This window comes from Thamnophis elegans, chromosome Z, assembly GCF_009769535.1.
Source record: "Thamnophis elegans isolate rThaEle1 chromosome Z, rThaEle1.pri, whole genome shotgun sequence".
In the NCBI taxonomy this organism is placed as follows: domain Eukaryota; kingdom Metazoa; phylum Chordata; class Lepidosauria; order Squamata; family Colubridae; genus Thamnophis; species Thamnophis elegans.
Genome location: NC_045558.1, coordinates 43,897,246 through 43,914,108, shown reverse-complemented (window position 1 = coordinate 43,914,108; position 16,863 = coordinate 43,897,246). Strand labels below are relative to the sequence as shown.

At 38.0% G+C, this 16,863-nt stretch overlaps 1 protein-coding gene across 4 annotated transcripts in view; it reads left to right on the top strand.

The window, feature by feature from the left end:
* ANKRD28 (ankyrin repeat domain 28) overlaps nt 1-13,190 on the top strand; it is a 95,479-nt gene extending 82,289 nt beyond the window's left edge. For all 4 annotated transcript variants that reach the window (XM_032235730.1, XM_032235729.1, XM_032235727.1 and 1 more), the window contains 3 exons: nt 308-390; nt 1,127-1,218; nt 11,427-13,190. In XM_032235730.1, coding sequence (XP_032091621.1) covers nt 308-390; nt 1,127-1,218; nt 11,427-11,713 — 462 coding nt within the window. In that variant the 3' untranslated portion in view covers nt 11,714-13,190. The remainder of the gene's footprint in view (nt 1-307; nt 391-1,126; nt 1,219-11,426) is intronic.
* The last annotated feature ends 3,673 nt before the right edge of the window (nt 13,191-16,863 follow it).

The window sequence follows — 16,863 nt, the reverse complement described above, 5'->3', positions numbered from 1 at the left end:
GATATTTTTTTAGAAACAGGAAATATAGCCACTAGTGTAAAGGCAAGTGAAGTATTATATAGAATATTCAAAAATCTTGTGCCAGGCATGAACTCTATTTAATAAACTATCTAGTAGACCATATTATTGCATATTTGTCAATAAAACTCCATCTTTAAGTTACAGCTATATGTTCCTTATGTGACTAAATACATTTGTTATGGATTGTTTCAAGAGTAGAAGCTGGTGTTTTCTAAGCCTTGAAGAAATAAATATTACTTTTTAAAAGAGAAATAATATACCAATTTTTCTTTCTGTCTCTTTTTAGGGTCATGAAACCAGTGCCTTGTTAATATTAGAGAAGATTACAGATAGAAATCTGATCAATGCCACCAATACAGCATTGCAGACGTAAGCAAATATTGTTTGGCACAATATTACACCATATTTTTGTAGTGAAAGATTAACCTTAATTAATGTGCTCTTGGTCTCATAGCTGAGAGAAAACCCTTCTGCTGTCAAGTTAATCATAATTTTGTGTCATTTAATCAATAAAAAGATTAATATTAACTTTTGTATATAAACAGATTCTAAAAATCTATGGATTTAAATGCTTTTATCAATGTCATTGAACCTAAGCAATCTATGTCTGTAGAGATTCTCAGTCATCCAAGTCATGGTTGTCCCAAAGGTGCTTTTTCATAAGGGAACTGGACTAAGTAATCCATTTAATGCAAATAATATAACCATTAGTGTTAACAATAAACATTTAGATACAAGTAGGTTGAAATCCAAATAGCTGCTGAATTTCATGCAATATAGATTCACTAATTTCATATTCTCACTATTAACTCTTTAGACATACAACAAGCAATTTACATATCTGCTTCATATTTATGTTTATTTGTTACAAATATTTTATGCTTAAATCATGTAGTCATTTTTAGATAATTTATTCTAATAAAGTGAAAATTGTTCTTTTTCCTGCTCTAGAAATGCCTGGGATTTTTTGTTACATTTTGCATCCAAATTTTTAGTGCTAAGGGATACAAAAAAAGAAATACTAGAGATATCTGTAGATTGATCCTTGTGTACATTGCTGATTTTTTGTTGCAGTGTTTTCATACTTTGTGGGTTTTCTGCACAGGCCGTTACATGTTGCTGCACGAAATGGATTAACAGTTGTAGTTCAAGAACTTCTGGGGAAAGGAGCAAGTGTACTTGCAGTAGATGAAAATGGTAAGTGGATGAAAACAGGATAAACTGCAGTCTAATCATGGCAAGCCAAATGCTGCTTATAAGTCTAGGCACACTATTTTAGATAGGTTGGCTTGATTTTGTCATTATAATAATTGGGATGCATCCATGAATTTAATTGTTTCTTTGCTCTTGTAAAAGGTTTTTATTTTCCATTTTTTCATTTTCATACACTCACATATATACTGTGCATAGCCGGAGCAATACAACATTAAACAATAATCGCAGCAATTCCTCTTGTCAACAATACCCCCCCAAAATAGAAACCCAATACACCTCTTCCACTATCTGTACACCTCTTTCTTCCACCCCCCTCCAACTTTCTATCTTCCCTCCATCATCCCCCTCTATCCCACTTCCCCTCTCCCTCTACCACTCCTCTCTCCCGATCCACTCCCTCCCTTCTTTCTCACCCTCCCTCCCATCCTCTCTCCTGCCCTCTCTACCCCTCTTTCTTCTATCCCACTCCTCCTCCCCTTGGTGTATTTCCACTATATGTCAATGTACTTAACTTATCCTATTTTTGCAGAGAAATTAAAGAAAAACAGTATACATGTGAAATCGCATTACATTGAAATCTAACACATAGTATATATCCCTCCCTCCCCCCACCCTCCCCCCCCCCGACACCCCACCTCCCTCCCCCCCTGACTTCCCAGAGCCCGTACACGGTATGGATTTTTAACAAACACAGTCTAAATAAAAATAATTATTTTTAATATAGAAATAAAAATTATTTCTAATATAGAAATAAAAAAAAGGGTTAATAACATCTCTACATTGATCTTAGCTTTGTCTTGCTACGCTAACTTTGAACAGTTTAAATCATTCCTGATCTTAAGCATAGACTATCTGGAATTTCTTAGTCCCATATTTGTTTTGTATATAGTCAATCCATTTTTTCCAGTCTCGTTTATATCTCTCATTTGAATGATCTTTAAGATATGCCGATATTTTAGCCATCTCAGCTAAATTTGTAACTTTCAAGGTCCATTCTTGAGTTGTAGACAAGTCTTCCTTCTTCCAGTATTGGAATGGAATGGAATGGAATTTTATTATTTATATGTCGCCCTTCTCCAGGAGGACTCAGGGCGACGAACAATTCAAAAGGGGAAAAAGGGGAACATAAAAGCGAAATACAAATAATAAAAATAAGCATCAGCTGCACAACCATACATGTCGAGAGGGGAGGGAACTCATCACCCCCAGGCCTGCCGGCAAAGCCAGGTTTTGACGGCTTTTCGGAAGGCCTGGAGAGAGGTGAGGGTCCGAATCCCTGCGGGGAGTTCATTCCAGAGGGCCGGAGCTGCCACAGAGAAGGCCCTCCCCCGGGTAATAGCCAGATGGCATTGGCTGGTAGATGGAACCCGGTGGAGGCCAACCCTGTGAGATCTAATGGGTCTGTGGGAGGTAATTGGCAGCAGGCGGTCTCTCAAGTACCCAGATCCAATACCATGAAGGGCTTTATAAGTTACGACTAGCACCTTGAAGCGTATCCGGAGACTGATCGGTAACCAGTGCAGCTCGCGGAGGATAGGTGTAACGTTGGTGTACCAAGGTGCACCCTCAATCGCTCGCGCGGCTGCGTTCTGGATGAGTTGAAGTCTCCGAATACTCTTCAAGGGCTGCCCCATGTAGAGCGCATTGCAGTAGTCCAGTCTTGAGGTCACAAGGGCGTGAGTGACTGTTGCGAGCACCTCCCGGTCCAGGTAGGGACGCAACTGGTGCACCAGGCGAACCTGGGCAAATGCCCCCCTGGTCACAGCCGACAAATGGTGTTCTAAAGTCAGCTGTGGATCCAGGAGGACCCCCAAGTTGCGAGCCCTGTCTGAGGGGCATAGATTTTCACCCCCCAGCCTGAGTGATGGAATATTGACCAAATTTTTGGGAGGGAAACACAACAGCCACTCGGTCTTGTCTGGATTGAGTACAAGCTTGTTAACCCCCATCCAGACCCTAACAGCCTCCAGGCACTGGCACATCATGTCAACAGCTTCACTGAGTTGGCACGCGGCGGACAGATACAGCTGTGTATTGTCCGCATATTGATGGTGTTTTATCCCATGCCATCGAATGATCTCACCCAGTGGCTTCATGTAGATATTAAACAGCTGGAGGGACAGGACCGAACCCTGAGGAACCCCATATTTCAGGGGCCTAGGGGTCGACCTCTCCTCCCCAACTAACACCGACTGCGACCTGTCCGAGAGGTAGGAGGAGAACCACCGAAAAACGGTGCCTCCCACCCCCACCTCTCGCAACCGTTGCAGAAGGATACCATGGTCGATGGTATCGAAGGTCGCTGAGAGGTCAAGGAGCACTAGGATGGAGGAATGACTTCCATCCCTGGCTCTCCAGAGATCATCGGTCAGTGCAACCAAAGCGGTTTCCGTGCTGTAGCCAGGCCTGAAACCCGACTGAAAGGAGTCTAGATAATCAGCTTCATCCAAGGACCGCCGGAGTTGCGAGGCCACCACTTTCTCAACAACCTTCCCAATGAAGGGGAGGTTGGAGACTGGACGGTAGTTGTTCAAACTGGCTGGGTCCAGTGATGGCTTCTTCAGGAGGGGTCTCACCACCGCTACCTTCAATGCCGGTGGGAAGAAACCCTCCCGAAGAGAGGCATTCACCACCGCCTGGATCCAGCCCCGCGTCACCTCCTTGCTGTTCGCGACCAGCCAGGAGGGGCACGGGTCCAGTACACATGTGGAAGCGCTCACCACTCCCATGGCCACTTCATCAGGAGCAACAGGTTGAAAATCAGTCCAGAGATGTCGTTCAAGACCTTCCCCCGGTACCTCGGCTGGCTCTGCGCAATTGGAGTCCAGGTCCATCCGAAGCCGAGCAACTTTGTCCGCGAGGAACTGGACATATTCCTCTGCTCTACCTTGTAAGGGGTTCCCCGCAACCCTCGTATTTAAGAGGGAGCGGGTCACCCTAAACAAGGCGGCAGGGTGGGACTCAGCGGACGCTATCAGAGCGGCAATGTGGTTGTTCTTGGCTGTCCGTAATGCCGATAGATATGGTCCAATGCAGGCTTTTAAGAGTGCTCGGTCTGACTCAGATTTACTGGCCCTCCGGCAGTGCTCTAGGCGTCTCTTTTGGCGCTTCATCTCCCGGAGGTCGTCGGTAAACCAAGGAGCCCTCCTGGATCCACTGCTGCGGATCGGCCGTAAAGGCGCAATTCGGTGGAGAGCCTCAGACACTACTGAGTTCCAAGTAGTGACTAAGGTCTCCGCCGAACTGCGGGCAAGGGTATCAGGCATAACGCCAAGCCCCACCAACAGTCTTGCTTCCGTTATTAGGTGCAGAATCAAGTTAGTCTCTACCACTGTAAAGTCAGTATTTATACCTAGTAAAAATAACTGAGGAGTAAACTTTATCCTTCTTTTAAAAATATTTTGCATAATCCACCATATTTTTATCCAAAATGCCTTAACCTTTTGGCAGGTCCACCATATATGAAAATATGTAGCATCGAGAGAACCACATCTCCAACATTTAGGCTGTAAATCCGGATACATAGAAGCCAGCGTTTTAGGATCTAAATGCCATCTATAGAACATCTTATAAAAATTTTCTCTCAGGTTTTCAGCTTGTGTAAATTTCACATTTCTTACCCAGGTTCTTTCCCATGTATCCAACATTATTGGTTCTTCAATATTTTGAGCCCACTTTATCATACAGTCTTTAACTAATTCTGTTTCCGAATCTATCTGTATTAATACATTATATATCCTCTTTATATGCATTAAACTTTGATCTCTTATTTGTTTAAACAGATTATCCTCAACTTGGATAAAATCAATTTTTTGATCTATTTTCCACCTGGCCTGTAATTGCCCATACTGGAACCATGTTTGAACTACCTTCTCCTCTTTTAATACCTCTAAAGATTTTAGTTGTAGTACCCCCCCTTTCCAAAATGAGAAGCTGTCTGTAGGTAATTCTATCCTGTTTTTGTGCTATATTCATATTTTCAATTGCGTGTCTAGGAATTGCCCACATGGGTATCTTGTCATTTAATTTATATTGGTATTTTTTCCAGACCCGCAGTAAAGCATTTTTTAAAATATGACTTTTAAAATTCTTGTCCAGTTTTTTGTTGAATAACAGGTAAGCATGCCAACCATATACCAGATCATGTCCCTCAATATTCAATATTCTCTCGTTAGTTAAATGAGTCCAATCACTAATTACAGATAGCGCCACTGCATCATAACATAGTTTTAGGTTAGGTAATTTCAAGCCTCCTCTCTCGCGTACATCTTGCATTATTTTCATCTTTACCCTCGGCTTCTTTCCTGCCCATACAAATTTGTTAATACCCTTCTGCCATTCTAAAAGATTCGCATCTTTTTTTTTTTTTTTAATAGCAATAGCAGTAGACTTATATACCGCTTCATAGGCCTTTCAGGCCTCTCTAAGCGGTTTACAGAGAGTCAGCATATTGCCCCCAACAATCTGGGTCCTCATTTTACCCACCTCGGAAGGATGGAAGGCTGAGTCAACCCTGAGCCGGTGAGATTTGAACCGCTGACCTGCTGATCTAGCAGTAGCCTGCAGTGCTGCATTTAACCACTGCGCCACCTTGGCTCTTTTTAAAGTATAGGTAACATTTGGAAGAGAAATAAAAATTTTGGTAAGATGTTCATTTTCACTGCCGCTATCCTACCCAGCAAAGATAAGTGCAATTTCTCCCATTTTTTCATATCTATATGTATACTATGCCAAAGTGGTTCATAATTGTGCTTATATAGTTTCCCATTTGAAGTTAAAATATTAACTCCAAGATATTTGACTTTTTTGACTACCTCACATCCTAGCATCCCTCCTAGTTCTTCCTTTTGTTTAGTATTCATATTTATAGCTAATATTTTTGTTTTTCCTAAATTTATTTTAAAACCAGACACTTGACCATATTGATTAATCATATTCATTAAAACCATACTGGATTCCTTCGGTTGTTCCAATATTATGACCAGATCATCCGCAAAAGCGCGCACTCTGTATTCTTGCTGCCTAATCTTGATCCCTTTTAGACCCTCCAAGCCCCGTATTTTATTCAACAATACTTCCAAAGTTATAATAAACAGTAGTGGGGACAAAGGACAGCCCTGTCTTGTACCTTTTCCAATTTGAAGAGTCTGTTAAACTTCCATTGACTATGATTTGTGCTGTTTGCTGTTGGTATATTGCTTTAATTGACTGTAAAAAGCTATCTCCTATCTGCATTTTTTGCAATATCTTCAACAGAAATTGCCAGTTAACTCGATCAAAGGCCTTCTCAGCATCCAAAAATATGAACGCAGCAGGAATTTGGTTGTTCTTTCCCAAATATTCTAATGCATTAATAATTAATCTAACGTTACTTTTCATGTCTCCCCTGTATAAAACCTGTTTGGTCGGTGTGTATCAGTTGTTGAATAACCAGCATTAACCTATTTGCTAGTATTTTAGTAAAAATTTTATAATCTACATTAAGTAATGAGATAGGTCTATAATTTTTTGGTTGGGTAGTATCTTGATCTTCTTTGGGTATCAAAGATATAAACACTGTCTTCCAAGATGGAGGCACCTTACCTTCCGTTTGAATCTTATTAAATAATTCTCTAAGAGATTCTACCATTTCTAACTGTAAATTTTTATAGTAAACCGCTGTCAAACCATCTGTACCTGGTGCTTTCCCTAACTTTAATTGCTTAATTACCTGCAAAATTTCCCCCAAGGTAATTGGTTGGTTCAATTTTTGCCTGTGCTCATCTCTAACTGAGGGTATTTTCTCTTTATCTAAATATTTGTCTATATCTAAACCATTAATTTTATCCCCTTTATACAATTCTGTAAAAAATTCCCGAAATGCCTTTTGAATCTCCTCCTGTTGAAACACCTCCTTCCCTCTGTAAATCAGTTTAGATATATTTCGAGTTTTCCTTTTTTTCCTAATCTGATAAGCTAACCATCTGTCAGGTTTGTTTGCGTTACAAAGAGTATTGTGTTTTGCATATAATAAACTAGTGGCTACCTGGTCAGAGATCAACATGTCAAATTGAGATTTTAATATGGTGATTGCTTCCTTAACCTTTGTATCACCTGGATTCACTGTTAACTCCAACTCTTTCCTCTTAATTTCCTCTTCCAATTCTGTTCGTTTTAACCCTTGTTTATATCTATGTGTTTTATTTATATTCATCAGCACTCCTCTCATATACGCTTTACTTGCATCCCATACGAATTCCATAGGTGTACCCTTATTCATATTCAAAACAAAGTATTCGGTTAACAATTTTTTACAATCATTAATATACTTTTCATATCTAAATAAGTTTTCATTCAATCTCCAAGACCATCTCGTCTGCACTGCCCTTCCCAATTCCATCCAAACTGGGTTATGATCCGAAAGGACCCTAGCTGCAATCTTTGTCTTCTTCACCCTAGAAAGCAAATCATTAGTGATTAGTATAAAATCAATCCTTGAAAGGGATTGATGTCTATCAGAAAAGAAGGTGAAATCATATTCCTCTGCATTTCTTTCTCGCCAAATATCTCTCAATTCAAAGTCGTCCATCGTCAAAAAAAGGTTTGGGTAGCTTTGCTCGCATCTTAGTATTTGGGCGAGAAGCCTTCTTATCTCTTTTAGTATCTATCACACCATTCCAATCACCCAATAGTATACAAGACCTATAGTCCCACTGTACTAATTTAGCATGAAGATTTCTATAGAATCCATCTTGCTGTTGATTAGGAGCATAAATTCCCCAAAGTAATGTCTTTTTCCCTTCTAAGATTAGATCTAACGCAATATATCTTCCAAAGGGATCTGCTTCAATTAATTCAGCTTTGATGTCTTTTCTTAAGTATACAACTATACCATTTTTCTTTTCCCTAGCAGAAGCTACAAAATGTTGACCAAGTTTTGGGTTAATCAAATATTTTTGATCAGTTGATTTGATATGAGTTTCTTGCAAACAAATTATATCATTCTTAAACTGTTTAAGATAGTGAAATATTTTCTTTCTCTTCTGTGGAGAATTCAATCCATTGACATTCCATGTTAGAATCTTAGTTGTCATCTTTGGTTACCTGAAGCTTTTTTAGAGCCTCCTGCATGGCCTGTTTAACCTTTGGCCTAGCTCCTCCCACGGCTTCTGAGCTTGTTGCTGTAACTCCTTGATCGATGCCGGTGATTGTTGAGGTTGTTGCCTTTTAGCTTGTTTTTCCATTCGTCTGGTAGTCATACGGCTAGGTCTTTGTTCCGTAACACCTTGCCCTTCTAGGGATGGGAGATGGTACACCTTGTCTGGTAGCTGTGTGGTTTGCTGTCTGTCTTGTCCTTCTTGTGGTCTTTCTCTGGATCCAGATGGTGCAGGGTGTACCGCCTTCAAAATATTGTGATAAAAATCTCGAACTTTCCATACAGAGTTGAGACAATATCTTTGCCTGTCAAATGTAAATATAATACCAAATGGTGCGTCCCATCTGTACTGTATCTGACGGTTTCTGAGTTCTTCCACTAAAAAAAGCATAGTCTCTCCTGGCCCTTAGCATTTGAGGTGGTATTTCTTTCAAAACAGTCAAATCCTCGTCCCCAATTTGGAGCCTAATGTTATAGGACTCTTGTAATATCATGTTTCTGAGCTCTCTTGTAGTGAAATATATAACTACATCTCGGGGGAGTTGTTTCTGTTTTGCCACCCAAGAATTAACGCAATAAGCTTTATCGATCTGCCAGTCAAAGTTAGACCCCGGTCTTCCCACCAGACAATCAAAAGCTTCTGAAAGAATCTGTTTCAAGTTCTCCTGTTTATCCTCACGCAACCCCCTTACTCTTAATGCCACCTCCATCTACCTGTACTGTATAATTTGTCTTTCAGCGTTTTCAACTTTTTGTTGCACCACCTCAGTTTTGGATATCAGATTGGTATTGGCTTCGTTAAGATCTTCTAGGCTATCTTCAATTCCAGAAACATGTTCTGTCAGTACAGTTACAAGTCCCAGCATATCATCTTTCATGTTAGCAATCCTAGCATCAATTTTATCATACAAGTCCGCCTTAAGTTCTTTTATCTCCTCTTTTATCTCTTCTTTAAAATCTCTAAAAGTTTCCAAAAAAAGTTCTTTCGTTAGCAAATCTCCAGTAGGGGGCATAGAGGGTGGAGGCTGCGACTTTGTGCCAGGTATTGGGGATGTACTTCTAGGAGGGGGTTTCAGACCAGGATTTAGTTTTGAGGCCATTCCAAGTCTTATCTTCAAGCAATTAATCAAACTCTACTGGCCTGCTATGCAGCTATGAAAAGAGGTATTAAATCACCCCTTTATTAACTCCTTAGGACTTTTCAGAAGGTTTCAGAAAAAACATTGTAACGAAACAGCTCAGCATATTCAACGCCATTTTAGACTTCTTTATATTAGAAATATATATTAGCAAAGTTGATAAGAAAAAAAAGGTCTTGTAGAATCTTGCAGAAGTGAAACTAATTAATAAAAATCTGCTGGCCGGCTATAAGACAGAATGATGAATCACTCCCTTCCTTTGAAGTTTTATAGCTGTTCTTTGCAAGAAGATTAAGAAGGTGAGCATTGTTACGGAGAATTCACAGTCGCCATTTTAAAGGCTTTTTTAAATAGCCAAATTAACGAAGGAAGATCTTGTAAAAAAATGAAGCTAGGATTTAAATAAGTAAATGAAGTTCTCAGATATGGGCTCTGCTTGTATTAAAATCAAATAGTTCAAATGTTGTTCTAAGTGGGGGGATCTTACTTTGGGCTGTAAAAAAACAGCTGTAGATTCCGGCACGGAGATGATTCAGCCTCGGCTGGCCCCCCCTCTCTTCGCAGACATAAAAGCTGCAAAGATCAAAAAGGCACTTTGCCAGCTGGATCTCTCTCCTTCCCTTCTTGCCTGAAGGATAAGGTACCTGTCAGATGTCTAGACAGATAACGCGACCAGGAACTCGGGAGCAGCTCTGTTAAGCTGTTACCATCAGCAAGGTCCCGCCCAGGAAGTTGATTGTTTCTTTGATGGTTGCTATAAAATCAGCATAGTAAATTTACTTCAAATATTTTCTTCCCTATTTTAAAAATATGTATAGTTATACAAATCACATTTCTTAAAAAAAAAAAAAAATACTGAAAAAGTCCATGGCAAATTGTAGATTTTTTTCTCTCTATTGCTTTATAGCAGTAATCGATGAATAGCTTTATAAATCAATATTGCCAAATATGCGTTCCTTCAAGTGAAGGGTGGGGGAAAGGGTATTTGAGAAGGTTGCTTATCAATGTCCCATCATGAGTACACCTTTTATTGTTTCTTATAGATATTTTTTCTCTCTTCCTCTCTCTGTATTTGCTTTAGAGGAAAACTGATATTCTATAAAGAAAGAATAGACAAATATTTGAGGGGTCCTTCGTGCTCTCTGAGCTTGCTTGATTTCCTGCAAATGTTTCATTCCCTAATTAGGTAACATCATCAGTGCTAGTCTAGAGCAGGGGTGTCCAACTCACGTCACAGTGGCGTCACATGAAATATTGGGACTTTTTTCCCTTTTGCTAAATCGGGCAAGGGCATGGCCAGTGCGTGACACATCCAGCTCATGGCCCAGGAGTTTGACAGCCCTGGTCCAGAGTCTCTAGACTAGCACTAATGCTGTTACCTAGTTAGAGAATGAAAAAAGAAAACAAGCAAGCTCAGAGAGCACCAACGACCCTTTATTTCAATCTTAAGCTACAAATATTCTCCTTTATTGAGACAAATATTTGATGTCCAGTAGGCTGTTTTATGGGTTATAATATAATATTTTTAGTATTTCTCATGAAATTGCATTACCAATTTTCAATAAAAATGGGTTTAATTGCATTAAGGTTCAAAATTAAATCTATTGGCTAATATATATTACCCATTATTTAGGTATTTTAATACCCAACTTGTCCAAGAAAATTGTTTAGTGTGATAGATTTTATATCTTTCACATTAGCAGTTCTCATTCATTTCCTTTTTTAATGATTTCAGGAATATGATGCTAATGTTTTTTAGAGGTGGCCCCATCATTATTTAAATTAAGAGCAAAATTATAATCCAGTTAGAATCATGTATTTGTTTTTTAAGCATAAAAAGGTTGCATTTTGCTTTTACATCCACAGCAGAACTCAAAGAAAGTAAAATAAAATTACTACTTTTCTCTCGTCTCTAGGTTATACACCAGCATTGGCCTGTGCTCCAAATAAAGATGTGGCTGACTGCTTAGCTCTCATTCTGGCTACAATGATGCCTGTTTCATCAAGCAGCCAAATACCTTCTCTTACATTTAATTCCATTAATCATTATACTAGCAGTTCAAAAACAGTTACCTTTGATTCTTCACCAATTACTCGAAGTGAACATAGCTCTTACTGTAGTTTCAACAACATTGGGAGGGAAGACGGCTATTCATATACAGAAGAAGATGAACTCAATGACTCTGATTCGGAAACCTATTAAAAAGCTTCATTAGAAGTCTGAAGAGTGAACTTACTTGCTGAATTTCCAGTTTGTTATTGGAGAAAAGTGTCTTGCTGAATATAAAAAAAGGACAACCCAAGGGAAAGATTTCTTTAACAAAAGTATGGGGATACACGAAAAATATGACTCGAGAGATTTTTTAAAAGCAGGTTATGAAAGAAATGGTTGGAATCTATGATTGAAAAAAGTTATCGAGAATGTTATTTAATTGCAATGTACTGGTTTTAATGAATAATCCCAATGGTGGTGCATCATTGTATAACGAAATATGCAATTATACAACAAAATGGACAATACATTCAAATCTTAACTATAAAAACTAAGATCATTTTTAAGGCAATAATTGAGTTTGGTACAGGAGGCATTGTTTGTGCTACAAATTGCCAAAGGACCAAATAACTTAAGACTTTTTTTTAAATTTAACAAACCGTTTATGACAACACTTGAATAGCTTAAACAAGTAATAGTCTTAACCCTTAAATTACAACTAGCAATTAATCTCAAATTGGTTTTAACTGTTGATTTGTCTTTAATCATCTGATAGCCTTCCGACAATATTAAATGTACCATAGAAATACAGCTTTTAATTTGTTAATACTTTTACGGTACTAAAGCTGTTACTAGCTGAACCAAGAATTGTCAGGATAAAATGAATACAAATACAGCAATGTAGTAATCACTGCTCAGCTTTCTTTTATTTATCACAAAGAAAAAAAAGAGAGGGATGCAAAGAGAGAGGGTGCACACAGACACACACACACACACAAATACAGACTGGGGGAAGGTGGATTCTCTGGGCATGTCAAACTGCGTCAAAAATATAACTGCAATATCCTGGTATTTTATTAGGCTGCCTTATAGAATATTGTTTCTTAAATTCACCCAATATTTTACTTAATTTAATGAATGATATTGGTGCCTCTATGGTGTACATATAATTAAAAATGTTTTTTTTAAGGCTATGAATATGACTGAACAGAATATAATAAAATACTTTTACCCTTTTACCAAAAAGGTACAATGTCGGATCTTGGAAACATAAAGAAGTGGTTCATTTTATAATTTTTCAAATGATGCTGATCCTTCTGTTACAGTAAAAAACTTTTATCTGTGTTGGTCTAATTTATAATAGGCTCCTGTAAAAAATATAAACATGAAAGAATGGCATTTTCCCCTCATATTGGTTTGTTAAAATAGAACTTGTTAAAATAGAACTTTATTTGGTTCTGCTTTAATTGAAAAATTAAATAGTATAATTATTACTTGCTTTGGTTATGTACATGCAAGACTATCTTGCATGATAAGTTATAGCAAATGGATCCCTACCTTCTTTTATCCTTTTTATATTGTGAAACTGGAAACCTTAATACCATTGTAAACTATCATCTTGTTTTCTGAACATAGTGTGAAAACACAAGACAGTATTTTGATCTATTTGATAATTTTGTGGGTTTTTTGAAGAATTAACGAGCATGTACATAGAAATAGCATTTGCTTGAATACTGTACTTACCTGCACTCTTTCAGTACATCAAGATTACTGTGTATATTTTACAGAATATAATAAAATCCAAATGTGAGAATTGTATAATGTATAATTTATGTATCATTATGGAGTACTGAGAATTAAGTCAAATTTATTGTATTGAAACCTCAGATTTATAAATCTTATTGTGCAATGCTTTTTTATTTTCTTTATTCTAAAGCAATAATTAGCTTAACTGGTATCTGAATTAGCAGTAATTCAGATATTTAAATATATATTTTTGGGACTTTGTTATCTCTTTATTTAATTTGGATTTAATTTCTGAAAGAATCATAGCTATTATTGGGCAGTTGAAAACATCCTGAAAGTCTGAGGTTTTCTGTATCACTTTATATACAGTAATGTCTAAAATGGAATAGATATAAAAGTCTAGTAATTAATTAGCTGGGTATCAACATGCTCTTTATAAGACTTCCTTTTTACTTCACAATTAACTCTGAAAGCAATTTATTTTATAAATGAAGCTACCAACCTTTCGAACATTTGAATTGATGAACTATAAGACATTTAGTTACTTGTTTTACTCAATCAAATCATTGATTTGTCTTGTATTTTTCTCAAAATCTTTAGACAGGCAAAAGAAAACACAATAAAACAGTAAAGTCATATTTACCCTGTTTAAATAATATCTTCCAATAGCTTTCATTGATCTATACATCAGCAATTAGCAATAAAATCTATGTTAGCCAGTTTTAAAAATATACAATTCTATTCAGATCCTTATAATTCAATCCAGAGCAGCTAAAATAAGCTAAAACTGATAAATAATGTATTTATTTCTTCATTTAAACAAAATCAGTTAGATTCCAACTTTATATTCAGAGCACATAATTCCCTGAATTGAAATGCTGTGAAAGCTTTTTTTCTGATCTAATACCTAATATCTAGTGCCTTTTGGAATATAAGCAGGCAATACAAAGAAGGTAGACACAAAATATGGCTCCAACCAGTTTGATAATTTAGAAGATTATATCTGAGAAACAATGCAGACAAAGGCCATTCTGGAACAGTAAAAGTAAGACAACCGTAATGAGTACAATATTTGTACAGAATAAAAAGAATACTATAATATTCCAAAACTTAGTACCAATTTTGCTATTTCACCATCAAATGTAAAAGACAATGTATGAAACAACATAAAACTATTATATGTGATATTTCATATTGCAGATGAACAAGTCTTAACACACCCCAGTCCTCTCATGAAAAATGCAAATACACTGTTCGTCCTTGACCATTACATCAACTTTTTACAGTCCAGTTTATATCCTAAGATACCAACAATGCATTAGTTTTAGTTTTAATTCTAGGAACATCTACTTAAGTCAGTTTCCTACCTACAATCGGAATGTAATGTCAAAGCAAAGGGGGTTGACACAGCATTTGAAATGAATATGCTTCTATAATAAGTGCTTTTCTACAAGGAATTGGATATATAAAAAAGCAGAGATTACACTCAACACTTGATAGAATGCAATAGAAGTTTTAAATTAGTCCTGTTCAAAAAACCTGAAAAGATCCCTTAGTTCTAAGAAAGTTCAGTTTTGTTTAATATGTATATCTTGGAAATGGTAATTCTGTTTACGTTTTATACCATCCTCCCCACACACCTCAGAATATGAGTTCTGAAAAAAATAAAAAAGGTTATCACTAAAGATTGCAATAATTTTGAGTAAATTTTTATTTTGATTTCCTAAAAAAGTGAATGAATCGATTCAACAAAATTCAATAAAAAGAATAATGTATTTCTTTTCTTTTACAACTCTAATCACTTTATTCGGGTTGGAGACAAGGTGACTGAGTGGAGCTGAGTGTTTACCGGTTGGATGCCCTTTCTGACACGTATGTGGAGTTTGCAGCAGATATTTTCTCTTTGTGCCCTTGATAGAGAAACATGCCGCTGCCTAGGGTTGCACTCTCAACCATCTGAGGCAAGCATCTCCACCTCTAGGCCACATCGCTGCTCAAAAGAATAATAATGTATAAGTCCCTGATATTCTTCGTATAACCTTAAATACCTGGATCTCAGAATAGAAATCTGAAGGGATTTTTTAAAAAACAAAACAAAAGATGTATAACTACAAACTTTAATTTGTTTTATGTGAAGAGACCAATTAACCTATTTGCTTGATTACAGGTCAAATATTACTTTACTTTCTCCCCAGAGTTACGGTGCTTTATCATGATGGAAAGGTATACCAGTAAGGGATAAGTGAAGAATCCTGAGAGTTGGCATGAAGATCATCCCAGCTGCCCAGCTAAAGCTAACAATATATATGTATTGGGCAATAGCAATACAGGAAAATACTGGGAATGGATGATTCATGGCAATGGTAAGAGCATCATTTCATATAGCACAGAAGGTTGCCGTGATAAGCCATTCTTGCTAGATCAGGGGTCTGCAACCTTAAAAACTCAAAGAGCCATTTGGACTCATTTCCCACATAAAACACCTGGAGCTACAAAATCGCTGGGTGTGGCCAACTTAATGTCACTCACTCCCACCCAGTCACATGACCCACTAAGCCACGCCTACCCAAGTTTTGTGACTCCTGGTGTTTTCTATGGGAAACCGGATCTCTCATCTCTCCCATCTCTTTCTATCTCCCCATCTCTCCCATATCTTTATCTCCCTCCCTCTCCCCCTCTCTCTTGCTCCCTTCCCCTCCCCCCTTTCATCTCTTTCTCTCACATCTTTCTGTCTCCCCCCCACTCATTATCTCCCTCTCATCTTTTTCTTTCTCTCAATCCCCTTCCCCTACTTCCCAACATACTCCCAGGGAATAACTAAGGAAATTCAGCCATGTTTTGTCTCTGGAAAGATACAAAAATAAATCTTGCATTGTAAAAGGGATGACTGTCAGGCTGTTACATCACAGCACCATGAGGTTGCTGCCTTAGATCGCCATACACACTTCAGAGAAGCATCATCCCAAGCAGCAGCACACTCACCCAGGCATGCATACACATTCTGCAACTTGGTCCAAAATGGCCAGAAAATATAGTTGCCAGATGCTCCTGAAGACACTTGTCAGGCAAAGTATGGGATGACCCCCATTCATAGCAAAGGCAGTGTCCACTGAATTCCTACAAAACTGGGCAAAGGCAGAGAGAGGGGAGCAGAAGAAGCCAAATCGAGCCATATCTGTCTCTGCATCTCTCTCACTGCCTGACTGCAAATCTGAAAGTTTCCCGGTTTTCCCACCCAGTTGAAAGTTCAAGATCTTACCCCCACGCCCACAAGTCCATCACATGATCCAATCTGCCATACTGGCAGCTTCCACCCATCCAGTTCCAGTCCAGTGCAAAGTTGCAGAGACAAAGGATGACTTTGGCTTTCTATAATTTTTTTGTATTGGCTACATATCACACAGTTCCATATAATCCCCCTCTAATTTTCCCACAATAGAAAATGCATAGTAGAATAATCAAAAGTGTGGCAGGTCTGAGATCCAAAAGAAAAGATGGCTTGAAGGCCTGATAGGCAAGGCATGGAGGGAATATTGGGTTTTCCCCTTGCCCCACACCAAAAGGAAAGCCAGCCAGGTTTCTCCTCCTTCAAGCCTCCCTACCCTTCCCCCTGC